This window comes from Ochotona princeps, chromosome 26 (genome assembly GCF_030435755.1).
Source record: "Ochotona princeps isolate mOchPri1 chromosome 26, mOchPri1.hap1, whole genome shotgun sequence".
Lineage (NCBI taxonomy): Eukaryota > Metazoa > Chordata > Mammalia > Lagomorpha > Ochotonidae > Ochotona > Ochotona princeps.
Window position 1 is genome coordinate 18,821,699 of NC_080857.1, and position 12,455 is coordinate 18,834,153.

Sequence of the window (12,455 nt, forward strand, 5' to 3'; positions counted from 1 at the left end):
CAAGATTAAATCGTGCGCTACTGTACATTCCCAACAAGACCCCCAAGTAGCGAGACAGGCGTCTGTGTGTGTGTATTATTATTATTAGAAAGTCAGATATAGAGAGGAGGAAAGACAGAGAAGATCTTCCATCCGATGATTCACTCTCCAATTGGCCACAATGACTGGAGCTGAGCCAATTTGAAGCCAGGAGCCAGGAACTTCCTCCAAATCTCCCACGCAGGTGCAGGGTCCCAAGGTTTTGGGCTGTCCTCAACTGCTTTCCCAGGCCACAAACAAGAAGCAGGATGGAAAGTAGGGCCACCGGGACATGAACCAGCGCCTATATGGGATCCTGGCATGTGCAAGGCAAGTACTTTAGCCACTAGGCTACCGCACTGGGCCCTATGTGTGTGTGTGTGTGTTTAAAGATTTATTTATTTGTTTTGGAAACACAAATTTACAGATAGAGAGGTCTCCCATCCGCTGGATCACTCCCCAAATGGTTGCCAACAACCAGAGTTTGGTGGGTCTGAAGCTGGGAACCAGCAGCTTCTTCTGGGTTTCCTATATGGGTGCAGGGTCCTAAGGCCTTGGGCCATCCTCTGCTGCTTTCCCAGGCCATAAACAGGGAGCTGGACAGAAAGAAGAGCAGATGGGACTTGAACTGACGCCCATACGGGATGCCAGAGCTGCAGGTGAAGTATTAGCTTGAAAATCACCCAAGTGGCTTTTAAACCCCACTGGACAGACCCTGCCCCATCCAGCTAGCCAAGGACCTGCTTTGATACCCAGGGCCAGAAACCAAACCCCAATCAGGATAGCTCTCAGGAGGGAGTCAGCACTGCCCCCTGTTGGACAAAGCAGTAAATAGCATGGGCTGAGAGCTGGAAACCAGGTGGGCCTGAACTGCGTGGAACCGGGGACTGTCTCTTGTTGGACCACATTGCCATCTGCTGGCTGGTGGTAGCTATTGCAGGTCATATTGGACACATCCCTCCTCCAGGTCACCCATGACGGGGGTTGTGGGGGGGGTTCCAAGGCTTTGGGCCGCCCTTGACTGCTTTCCCAGGCCACAAGCAGGGAGCTGGATGGGAAGTGGAGCTGCCGGGATTAGAACCAACACCCACATGGGATTCCAGTGCATGCAAGGCAAGGACTTTTAGCCACTAAGCTACTGCGCCGAACACTTCTTTGCACCTACTATTTGCCAAGAACTGATCCATCCATAGGGAATACAGCATTCCATAAGGAATGCCCCCACTTTCTGGGGCTCCTGTCCTAACAGGAAAGGTGTGCAATTGTCATCTGAGCAAAACAGAAAAACATCCAGGAGTCCTCACCCCATGGATCAGGGCAAGCGGGGTGTTAGCGACCCTGAGGGTCAGAGGTGACAGGGGAAACCCTCCAGATTACAAAGGCCCTTGAAGCAGACTGGTAGCAAGTTCAAGGCGAGAGGCCGGGCAGCAAAGCCTGGTGGGAAAGGGCCAGTGCGGGACAAAAATCCAGCATCTGCAGAATCAGAGCAAAGGAAAGGCACCAACACGTCTCAGAGAGGACTGTGACAGAATGCGACATCGCCAAGGCCTCTGTGGACACTCCATGGACACCCGCTTGGGCAGACCCACAGGACAGCAAGCAGAGGGTGTGGAGATTCTGCCATAGACACGCAGGGCCAACCGCAGCCACATAGCGGGGAGCACATCCAGCAGGCCTCACACAGGCTGGTTGTGGGGGTGAACAAGACAGAGCCAAGCAGGACTCCCCAAGACCTTATCCAAGGAGGACAGCCACTGCAGGGAGCCTGGACAGGAAGAAAAAACTCTTAAAAAAGACTTACAAAAGAAATTTTCCATCCACTTGTTCTTTCCCCAAATGACGAGGCAGAAGTCAGTAGCATCTTCCACGTCTCTCACATGGATGAGGGATCATCTTCCATGGCTTTCCCAGGGAGCTGGATCGGAAGTGGAGCAGCTAGAATTCAAACTGGCACCCATTTGGGATGCTGGCACAGCAGGTGAAGTCTTAACCTACTACACAATGGCGCCAGCACAAAGATGACTTTTTTTTTTTTTTAAGATTTATTTTTTTCAATTGGAAAGTCAGATTTATAGAGAGGAGGAGAGACAAAGATCTTCTGTCCACTGGTTCATTCCCCAAGTGATTGCAACAGCTGGTGCTAAGCCAATCCGAAGCCAGGAGCCAAGAGCTTCTTGCGGATCTCCCACAGGTGCAGGGTCCCAAGGCCGTGGGCTTGGGAAAGTTTGACTGCTTTCCCAGATCACAAGCAGAGAGCTGGGAAGTGGGGCTGCCAGGACACTAACTGGTGCCCACACAGGATCCTGGCGCATGTAAGGCGAGGACTGTAGCCACTAGGCTACTGCGCTGGGCCCCAAGATGACTTCTTTAACCAGGCTTTGTCCCACCTGGGCCTAATGCTCAGCCCCACCCACTACTTAGGTGTGTGCGAAAGAACCTGAGGCTGAGTCCAGCCTACCTGAAAAGAACAGGCTGGAAACCCAGTGTTATCAGCTTCTCCCATGGGAGGGAGAGGTCTTCCCCAGGCACCATACACCCCACCCCCAACCCAGCCATCCCCCCAGCAGGAGCAGCATGGCACCCTGCCTGGGGAGGAAGCCCCCCATCCCAGCCAAAGACCAGAGAACAAAAGCTGTGGGCGTCGCTCACTTTATTTCTGTGGTTTTCCAACTTTATTCCTGGATGCTGGACATTCTCCCACCTGCCTGGGGGGCTCAGGCTCAGCAGAATGGTGGGGTCCGTGCCAGCCAGCCAGCTAGACAGGGGACTTGGGGTTCTCAACAGACCAGTCTGCAACAGGATGTCCTAAACAGCACTTGCCTTCCTCCCTGGGGAGGGCACAGGCCAGTGCACACGGTGATCCCCGTTGCCCCAGAGGACACCAAGCAGCCATCACCCTGTGACAGAGATCTCTTCCCCTCAGTGGGGACAGATGGCCACGCTGGAAAAGCTGAAAGCAGCTTCAACTGACACATTCCACAGCTCGCAACAGCAGCAACAGGGTTCAGCCAACCCGCTGAAAGTCAAAACAAAAACACTAAAACAATAAAAATAGGGTCTGCAATCAACAGAAAAGAACACCTGTGGTCCGGAAGCTTTCTCCAGGAGACCAGATGGCTGACGTCTGCTCTCTCTAGCATACTATCTCTGTGCCCTGGAGTAACACACACAGCTTCTTCGGTAATGACAGGGGAACTTGAAGAGCTCGAGCAAAGACAGGGCATCCTGGCAAGGCCAGGGGCAACTGGGGTCCCCTCCCTCCAGCACCCTAGGCACCCCACTCCCACTCAGCCATCCACCAGGGTGAGGCCTTCATACAGGGCCCGCTTCCACATGTAGTAGGTGGAACGGGCGGTGAGGGGAAACAGGGCACTGAATTCTTTGTAGGACGGGAAACTCTTGGACTGAAAGCGCTTCTGCAAGAACAACTTGGCCTGAGCCTTGAACTTGGTGGCAGCCAGCATGTCCATCACCAGCACCTGGCCCTCCCTGCTACCTGCTGCCCCCACCACCACAGGGGTGTTCGACAAGCCTCCACGGAGCTGGGGCTGGGGCTGGGGCTGGGCGGCTGCCCCTGTCTCTCTCAGGGCCCCCTCTCCAGAAAGCCCTCCCTGGCTTCCCACCATGGAGTCGTCTCCCAAAGAAGCCCCCGTGGGCAAGTTGAGCTCAGGGGGGCCCATCATATTTATCTCATCCCCACTGGCATCCTTCTCTGGCTTCCCCAATTCGCGCTTTGCACTGCTCGTCTCAGGGTCCATGGGGATCACGGGTGCCACTGGAACCCGGAGTTTGGACAGACCTCCAGGCCAGCCCCGGGCAAGACTCTTCCAGACCCAGAAGGTGGAGGGCGACAGGCTGGGGTAGCGGAGGCGGAAGCGACAGAATGGCAGGTGACCCCGCAGTACTTGCTTGCGGGCTGCCCGGCGCAACCGCCTCTGCCACCGAGACAGGCGTATCTTGGGCAGCTTGGGTGGCGGCAGCTCTTGGGGTGCAGGGGGGCCCGCCCCAGCCTTCTCTGCCTCTTCTTCTCCCACCTCACCCTTCCCAAGGAGCAGCGCAGGTTCCACAGCAGCCGTGGGCTGGGGAGCCTCTGCTGTAGTGACCACTGGCTCCGAAGCCGTAGCCGGCTTCGAGGCAAGATTCCTGCGGAGGGCTTTGCGGCGCCAGTTGTAGTAGGTGGAGCGGGAGATGCCAGGAAATCTGCGTTTGAAGCAGCGATACGGCACCAGCGTGTTCAGAGAGATGCAATGCTCCAGGTACATCTTGGCTCGCTGCATCATCAGCACGCCTCCTGGGCTGGACGCTGACAGCGAGCAGCACCCCGGGCCTTCAGCCCCCTGCCCCTCGGGGGGCTTCTCTGTGGCCAGCTCCGTGGCAGCCAGTGCCGGGGATTCGGCACTGTCACCACCGCCACCACTACAGCTGCTGCCAGAGCCCAGCAGCTCGTGCTTCCAGGCGTAGTAGGTGGAGCGGGAGACATCGGGGAACCTCTGGAGAAATTGTTGCAGCGGCACGACACCCCCGCGGTGGAAGCTGTCCTGCAGGAAGTGCTTGGCCGAGAAGCGGGAGGCCACCTTCTGCCGGTGCTCCTGTGATTGCCGCCGCCAGCGGTAGAAGGTGCTCTTGGTGATACTGTAGCGCTCGCACAGGTGCGAGTAACTGAGGCCCGGGTCACGGTTGAGCAGCTCCAGGGTCTTGGCTGGCGGGAGCGGCTGCAGTGGAACCAGAGTTGGAGGCCCAGAGAGGCTGGGAGCCTCTTCGACCTCCACCTCCTCCAGCCCCACCACGGGGGCAAAGTACTGGTGGCGGAAGAGGTGGCTGGAGAGGGGCTGACCAGCCCACATGATGTGTAGGGTGGAAGGCTCGTGTTCGCAGCGGCGGGGCCGAATGACACGGTTGAAGTAGGGCCGAATCTTGAGGTTGCGCATGGGGTAAATAGAGTAGATGTTGCGTTCCAGCACAGAGGCCAGGGCGTACAAGTGCCACACATTGGAGAAACTGCTGGGGAAGCAGGTGGCCTTGACGTCAGCGTCAAAGATGGCCTCCAATGTGGCAGACGGCAGGCTGGTCATCTCAGGAGATTCCTCGGAACACAGGGAGTAGCGCACTGCCTGCAGCATGACCTTGGACTCAATCATGCCCTGGAGGTAGTAGTGTCTGTGCAACAACATCTCCACCACGGTGCGGGCCCGCAGCTCCAGGCTGAGCCCAGAGTCCCCCCACAGCAGCAAGCTGGCCGCCTCGAAGAGCAGGCTTCCCTCTCCCTTGCACACCAGCGGCAGCATGTTCCGGGGAGCATCCTCCGGGTACAGGCTCAGGGCCACCGAGTCCACCTCCAGCACCTGTGGCCCAGAGCTTGCTCCCTTCCGGCAGGTGGGGAGGCTGAAGGAAGTCAGCACCCGCTTGGCCTCCAGAGCCGCTCCAACGAGACCCTCCAGGCCCTCGGACTCCACAGCCTCCTGCAGCTCACCCAGCACCTGCTGCACCAGCTGGTCCCGAGAAGTCATCCTGGCAGAGTGAAAGCACAGAGGCAGAGGTCAGGACAAGGAACCCACGTGACACCCAGAAACAAAGACTGGTCTACACCTGGGCTTTCTCCACTCGCTACCACTCTCCCCAGGGCAGCTGCTGGCTGACAAGCTTCTAGGTGTGTCTCACCTGTGGTACTGAGGAATGCATCCTAACTCTCCACCTTGGGCAACTCATTCAACCTCTCTGTGCTTTGGGACCTCCTCTGGAGGATGGAAATGACAACCAACAGGTGCTGTAGGATGGGTGCAGGCATAACAGAGACTGTGAACGCAGAGACTGGAGACGGGGAGAGACACATGTTTCCCCATTCTGAGAATACTGCTCAGCAACACAGAGGGTCAGCTGCCATCTGCTCGGGCAACACCAAGCCCCACGCACACTGAGTCACACAACTGCCTAAGCTCTGCCCTTGTTAAGCACTTACAGAGGACCTGTGTTTCCTAGGGGACAATGACCATCCAAGTATGGTCCATAGACCCTCGGGAGTTCAGAGACTGGGGCCAGCAATGTGCCGTTGCAGGTAGAGCCGCCACCTGCCACCTCAAAACCCAACTGCTCCACTTCTGATCCAACTCTTGCTAACGCACCTGGGAAGGCAGCAGCAGATGACCCGAGTACTTGGGCTCCTGACACTACATGAGAGATCGGGAGAAGCTCCTGGTTCCTGGCTTTGGACCAGCCCAGCCCTGGCCATGTACTGCAGCCATTTGAGGAGTAAGCCAGCAGATAGATCTGTCTCTCTGTTCCTACTCTCTATAAATCTGCCTTTCAAATAAATAAATAAATAAATAAATAAATAAATAAATAAATCTTTTAAAAAAAAGAAAAGGAAAAAGCCCATGCCCAAGAGCCATAAAAGCTCTAGTTCCTAAAAAGAAAAAGTTCTGAAATTTTCTTAGGAATCTGCAACTTATGTTACTTTCCTAATAAGAAGACACACAAACTCGTCATTATAAATATAATGGTGAGATATTATTGCCTTTTTTGCCCACATATTAGCTAGAATTTAAGGAAAACTGTGATAGTGTGAGCTGAGACAACAGTGCAATCACAGTATATTAGAAGTCATTATGTTCTTAATCACATACTCAAAACAAATTTTTTTTAAAAGATTTGCTTTACTTAAGAAAACCCTTAGGCCTGGTGCAGCAACCAAGTGGCTAAAGTCCTTGCCTTGCATACACCAGGATCCCACACGGACGCTAGTTCGCATCCCAGCTGCTCCACTTCCCTTCCAGCTCTGTTTGTGCCCTGAGACTTTCCAATTAAAAAAAAAAATCTAATGGGAAAAAAAAAAAAAAAAAGAGGGGCCCTGGTGCAGTGGCCTAGTGGCTAAAGTCCTCGCCTTGAACACCCCGGGATCCCATGTGGTCACCGGTTCTAATCCCGGCAGCTCCATTTCCCATCCAGCTCCCTGCTTGTGACCTGGGAAAGCAGTCGAGGATAGCCCAAAGTCTTGGGACCCTGCACCCACATGGGAGACCTGGAGTAGGTTCCTGGTTCCTGGCTCCGGACTGGCAAAGCACTGACAGTTGCGCTCAGTTGGGGAATGAATCATCGGACAGAAGATCTTACTGTCTCTCTTCCTCTCTGTATATCTTTGTAACAAGAAATAAATAAATCTTTACAAATAAATAAATAAATCTTTAAAAAAAACGTATATTATGACAAACTATGCCTGGATTACAGAAACAGTTTGCACCACAATAAACTTATCTTTCAATTCTATTTTTCATGAATTTTCCAGAAAAATCTTCATACAAATAAAAGCTCTTCGAGGTCCTCAGTCTTTGGTTTTTTTTTTTTATGATGTTGGTTATAGTTCTTTCTAAAGGCAAAAGGAGTGAGAGATGTCCTACCAACTGGCTCATTCCCCCAATGCCCGCAATGGTAATGACCCAAGCCAGGTCTCCTATTTGGTGGTAAGGATGCCACTGCTGCTTCCAGGCTATGCCAGCAGGAAGCTGCAGCCAGGAGCTGGAACAAGGCCAAGGACCCATTCCCAAGAACTCCATCTTTAAAACACCCTTTTATCAAACGGGCAGCGTGCTCTAACCATGTCATGTTCTAATCCTGAGGACATTTTAAGGTAGATATTAGCATTAGCCCTAATTGACCAGATAGATGGAGTTGGCTTAATGTGTCCAAGGAACCCAGGGTGAGTAGTTGAAGTCAGATGCTCCTTGGGGCAGGAACTCACCTCCTTTTCAATACAAGCACATCAGCGTTCAATTGCAAAGTAGAGAGAGGATTTCTTCTTGGACAGTTTTGAATTAGAAAGACCACTGGGGTGCCCGGCTGCAACCCATAGCCAAGGGCCTATCCATTCTATAAGACTCTTTAGATCAAATTAAGTTTGCGGTGCTGTTGCACAGTGGGCAACAAAATCCCATAGGAGCGTGGGTTCAAGTCCCAGATGTTCCACTCCTGACCCAGCTTCCTGCAAATGCACATGTGAGAGCAGCAGAAGATGGCCCAAGTGCTTGGGTCTTTACGCCCATGTGGGAGGTCAGCAGGAAGCTTCCAGCTTCACACGCATCCTGCTCCAGCTGATGTGGCCATTTGGGAAGTGAATCAGCAGATGGGAGATCCCCCTACCCATCTCTCTATACAAACCCGCCCATTAAATAATTTCCAATTTCTTTTTTATAAATTGTGTTTGAGTACCTACACGTTACATCACCCATTTGTATGCTTACGTGTTTGATGTAAACCATGATTGAATAAAAGCCAAAAGTTTAAAAGCACCAAAGCACCGGAATCCACTTTAGAAGCATAAAGGAGAGCTTTGTGAAAATGGTGCTCAGCGTCACCTTGAGACAACATTTCTGGACTGCAGATTTCTCTTTAAAATGCCTATGACAACTCCAGCCTTGGGCTTCTCATGTTATGCACTTATACATACTTTCTTTAAAAATAATCACTTCTCTGTGGACTCAGAAGATAACCAACTGTCCTATCTATCCATCCTTAGTAAAAAGTAACTTTTGCATGAACAATAAAAAATACAAACAAATAAAAACAACTGAACTCTGAAGACCAAACCAGGCACACATAGCTGAGCTTTTTATTTCTGGCAATGATCCCAACCAACAAGAGGTAGGTCTGTACTGAGGATGCCAATGCAACCGTTACACAGCTTTGAGTAGAGTCCCCTTCCAGATACAACCAAAGTAGGAACACAGCCACATTTCACTTAGGAAATTCAACACGAAGGAAAGAATTAACTTCAACTGTCTGGGTGAGTGGGCGGAACACAGGAACCCTTAAAGGATGACAACTTAGGGGGCAGCAGTGAAGCTCTTCATGGGAGGTACTGTAGTCTGTATTTCAGGGCCTAGGTACTTCTATTTCTAGGTGGTCCTCACACCCTACCCCACGCTGCATCACACCTGCACCTCCACGAGGTTTGCTATTCCCACCTGGAGGGCGGCGGGCTCTGGAGGTCCCATGAACTCCGCCAAGATCACAGAGAACATAAGCAGTCCTACTAGGAGTTCCTTCTCCTGAAAGCTGCAATTCCCATCAGCCACAATTCATCATCCAAAGGATCCCAAAGGACCGGCCTCTCAGAGCTTTGACCCAAAGCTGACCACTTCACAGATAGAGACATCGAGATCCAGAAAGGTAAACTTGACTTGCCTGAATTCGCGCAGCCGTCTGTGCACACCTTCCAACACACCGTCCAGCTATGCCACACTTCCTCTTACACAAACCCCACCTTCCCTGCTGTACCTAGTCCCACCCTGCCAGCTCTTCTCCCATCCCCAGGCCCACCTGGCTCCACCCTAGGTCTTTGCTTCCCCTTCCCAAAAGGGTCAAGAGTGGGGGCAAGCCGCTAGCACCCTAACTTCTTTCTTCAAAAATCTGCTAAGCTAAAGTGGTTCCCGGGGAGACCCTGCCCCCACACCGACCCCTTAGTCATGCAACCTGGGGCTGGACTCCCAGAAAACATGGCTGAGGAAAGGGGCAGGCTCCAGGCACGGGCAGCACAAGGAATCCTATCATCCTTAAGTAGACAATGGGTGATACGGTTCAGGTGCAATAGTCCTCCCGGCCTTGCCGCCCTTCCTGGACGTGCAACTCAAGGCAGACAAGACGCCTGCCAGGTGCATTCAGGCAATGAGGTGCAAAAAGTGAGCGCTGAGCTGTAGATTAAGAACAGCTGTGTGCCAGCCCGCCCCAGCCCCTCACAACAACCTTTGAAAGGGATCTGCAAAGATGTCTGTACCGCCCCCCTGGAATTCCTAGAAGGGAAGGGAGGGAATAAAGAACGAGCATCCAGCCAAGCATCTTAGCAGGAGTCAAGGAATGAAGGGCGTGGCCAACTGCCGGCAGCTGCCCAGCTCTCCCATTTCCCCCCACTGCAAGCAAATGCAAGTGTTCAAGCCCAAGGTTAGCTTCTGTTCAGCCAGGCTCTGGGCAAGCAGGGGAAGGAAGACCCCAGACCCATGCTGACAGGAGACTAGCAAGGCCCCCTTGGTCTCAGGGATCCCCCGTATTCTCCTGGCCCGGCAGTCCCTTTGGGGACCACACAGGTCCCGAGTTTCAGGGAAGCTGAAGGGTTTGGTTCTTCCCCTAGATGGCTAGCCCCTGAGCCTCACCCCTTCCCAAGGGAGTGTCAGCCATATTGGCTCTCTACTCCCCTACCACCCCTAGCCCAACCTTGGGGATGTGGAGGCCTAGCTGGAAACAAAACACCGCAGCTTCCCTAGGAAACTCCCACTGCCAAAGGTAAGTAGGCCAGAGACCACCAAGTAGACGAAGCCTCAGCAAACCCCAAGTTCAGTCGCTCTGCTGGACCACGTGTTTGCCTGGGAGCAAGGAAGGCAAGTGCAGCCCACAAACTGGGGGGTCGAGGGGGAGCAGCACTGGGTCCCCATCCCCAAACGGGGTGGTGGAGGTGGGGTGGGAACCGGGAGGCAGTGGTAGCTGAAGACAGCTGCAGACACTAGGGACCCGACCTGGGAAGTCCTGGGGACCAGGGGAGGGGCAGAGGCCAGACCTTTGTGTAGGGTGGGGAGAGGAGAGCAAGATAGGCAAGGCGGGTGGGGGTGGGGACAGGCTGGAGGTGGGGGTGGGGAGGAAGAGAACTGGAAACAATGCCCCATGTCGCTGGCTTTATAGCACACACACAACCACAGTCGCAGCATCCTCGTGGGGCCCTCAGGCCACCCCTCACTCTACCAGAGCAGCAGTGGGGGGTAGTTAGGGTCTCTAGGTTGTACAAGGTACCCGCCCAGTGTTGAGGACCCTGGCTAGTTGACTCACCTCGAGGGTGGCCCAGCACCCTGGGGGCGTCCACTTCTCTCTCCACCTTCCAGTCCGGGACATTGAAGTTAGGCTGCGGGGCAAAAGAAGCTCTTTCCGGGTGACGTCCCCTAGCCAAGCCACACTCTCACTCCATAACAAGTCCCACATCTGTAGTGGACCATTGAGCTTGGACCGTCGACGGCCAACTGGCCAGTGGGGAAGTGGCTTAAGCCACTCCCCCCCAGGAAATCGCCCACCCTCCAGTGCTCCAGTCCTGAGATGAAAGAAGTGCAAATTCGGGGGGTCACTTCCAATGGTAAAGCGATAGCAGCTATTGTCTTATCCATTGTCCCCAGCTGGGGGTGTTACTGTGCCTGCTGCAGACACCAACTGCCCAGGGACAACTTGAAAGAAAGTTGCAAGATTTCCAAAGAGTTTGGGGGAGGGGAAGGTTTAGATAGAAAGACCTAAAGGAAGAAAGTCTTTTTAGGCCTGGCCTAGAGGAGGCGGTGATGAGAACAAAGCTGGAAACTGCCTTGTACAGTGTGCAGGATGAAGACTTTGGGGGCCTTCTGGAACCCCCACCAAAGTGCATCTCTTGCGGAGGCAGCTGGCCCTGCGAGGTGGGGAAAAGTTGGCAGACCTGTGAACTGCTCACTCCACCCCATCTTGGTGTAGGTCCGGCAGAGCTCCACCTCCTGCATTGGCTCTGGGCATCCCACAGGCTTGGGGTTCAACATTTACGGATCCTCCCAAGTGCACATGGGCCACCACCACATCCATCAGGACCCTGGGGACCTATCCCAGGACACCAAGCTTTCTGAACCCCATGGGATACCTGGGACCAGAACCCCTCCCCTACAGCTCACCTTGGGAGTTCTGGGAGTCTCAATTAGCTTACCCAAAGAACCAGTACTCTCCGCCCCTGAGTCCCCAGCTGTGGGGGAGGTGAGGGCTTCAGGTTTGCAGCCCACTGCCTGGGTAGCCTCCTCACTCCAGGGGCTTTCCTGCCTGGCTTTAACCCTTTGGAGTGCAGCAGCTCCCTTCGCCTTGCCCTGGTGAGGACTTTAAGAACACCACTGTGGTATCCAGGACACTCCCATCGCCGTGGCAGGGGCCCTAGTCTTTGGCCTAACTAGGACTATTGGATTTCTTTTTTTTTTTTTTTTTTTGAATTCTTTTTTAACAAATTTATTTACTTGTTTATTTCTTTCTTTCTTTTTTTTTTATTATTTATTATTTAACTTCAGTAATTACATTGTATTATGTGACACAGTTACATAGATACTTGGGTTCTCCCCACCCCTCCCCAAACCCTCCCACCATGGTGGATTCCTCCACCTTGTTGCATAACCACAGCTCAAGTTCAGTTGAGATTTCCCCATTGCAAGCGTATACCAAACATAGAGTCCAATATCTTATTGTCCCGTCAAGTTCAACGGCTTCTTAGGTATACCCTCTCTGGTCTGAAGACAGAGCCAGCAGAGTATCATCCCAGTATGTTGGACTATTGGATTTCAATGCCATTCCTGTCGTGAGTAGGGTATGGCCTCAGGCAAATCCCTGAAACCACTCTACACCCTCCAGCCCAGATGTAGCAATTACTAGAAAACTGCTTCTCCTAGAGCAGGTTCAAGGACAAAAGGACATGA

General features: G+C 53.2%; 1 protein-coding gene across 1 annotated transcript; it reads right to left on the reverse strand.

Moving 5' to 3' along the window:
- Window positions 1-3,171: 3,171 nt before the first annotated feature.
- On the reverse strand, window positions 3,172-11,142 carry VRTN (vertebrae development associated). Its single transcript, XM_004584399.2, has 2 exons — window positions 10,822-11,142; window positions 3,172-5,526 (listed from the first exon to the last, which is right to left on the reverse strand). The coding sequence occupies exon 2, from the start codon at window positions 5,523-5,525 to the stop codon at window positions 3,306-3,308; it is 2,220 nt and encodes a 739-aa protein (XP_004584456.2). The 5' UTR covers window position 5,526; window positions 10,822-11,142; the 3' UTR covers window positions 3,172-3,305.
- Window positions 11,143-12,455: the final 1,313 nt, after the last annotated feature.

Excerpts from the sequence above, each read along its gene's own strand:
- VRTN (XM_004584399.2), bottom strand. The coding sequence starts at position 5,525 with ATGACTTCTCGGGACCAGCTGGTGCAGCAGGTGCTGGGTGAGCTGCAG.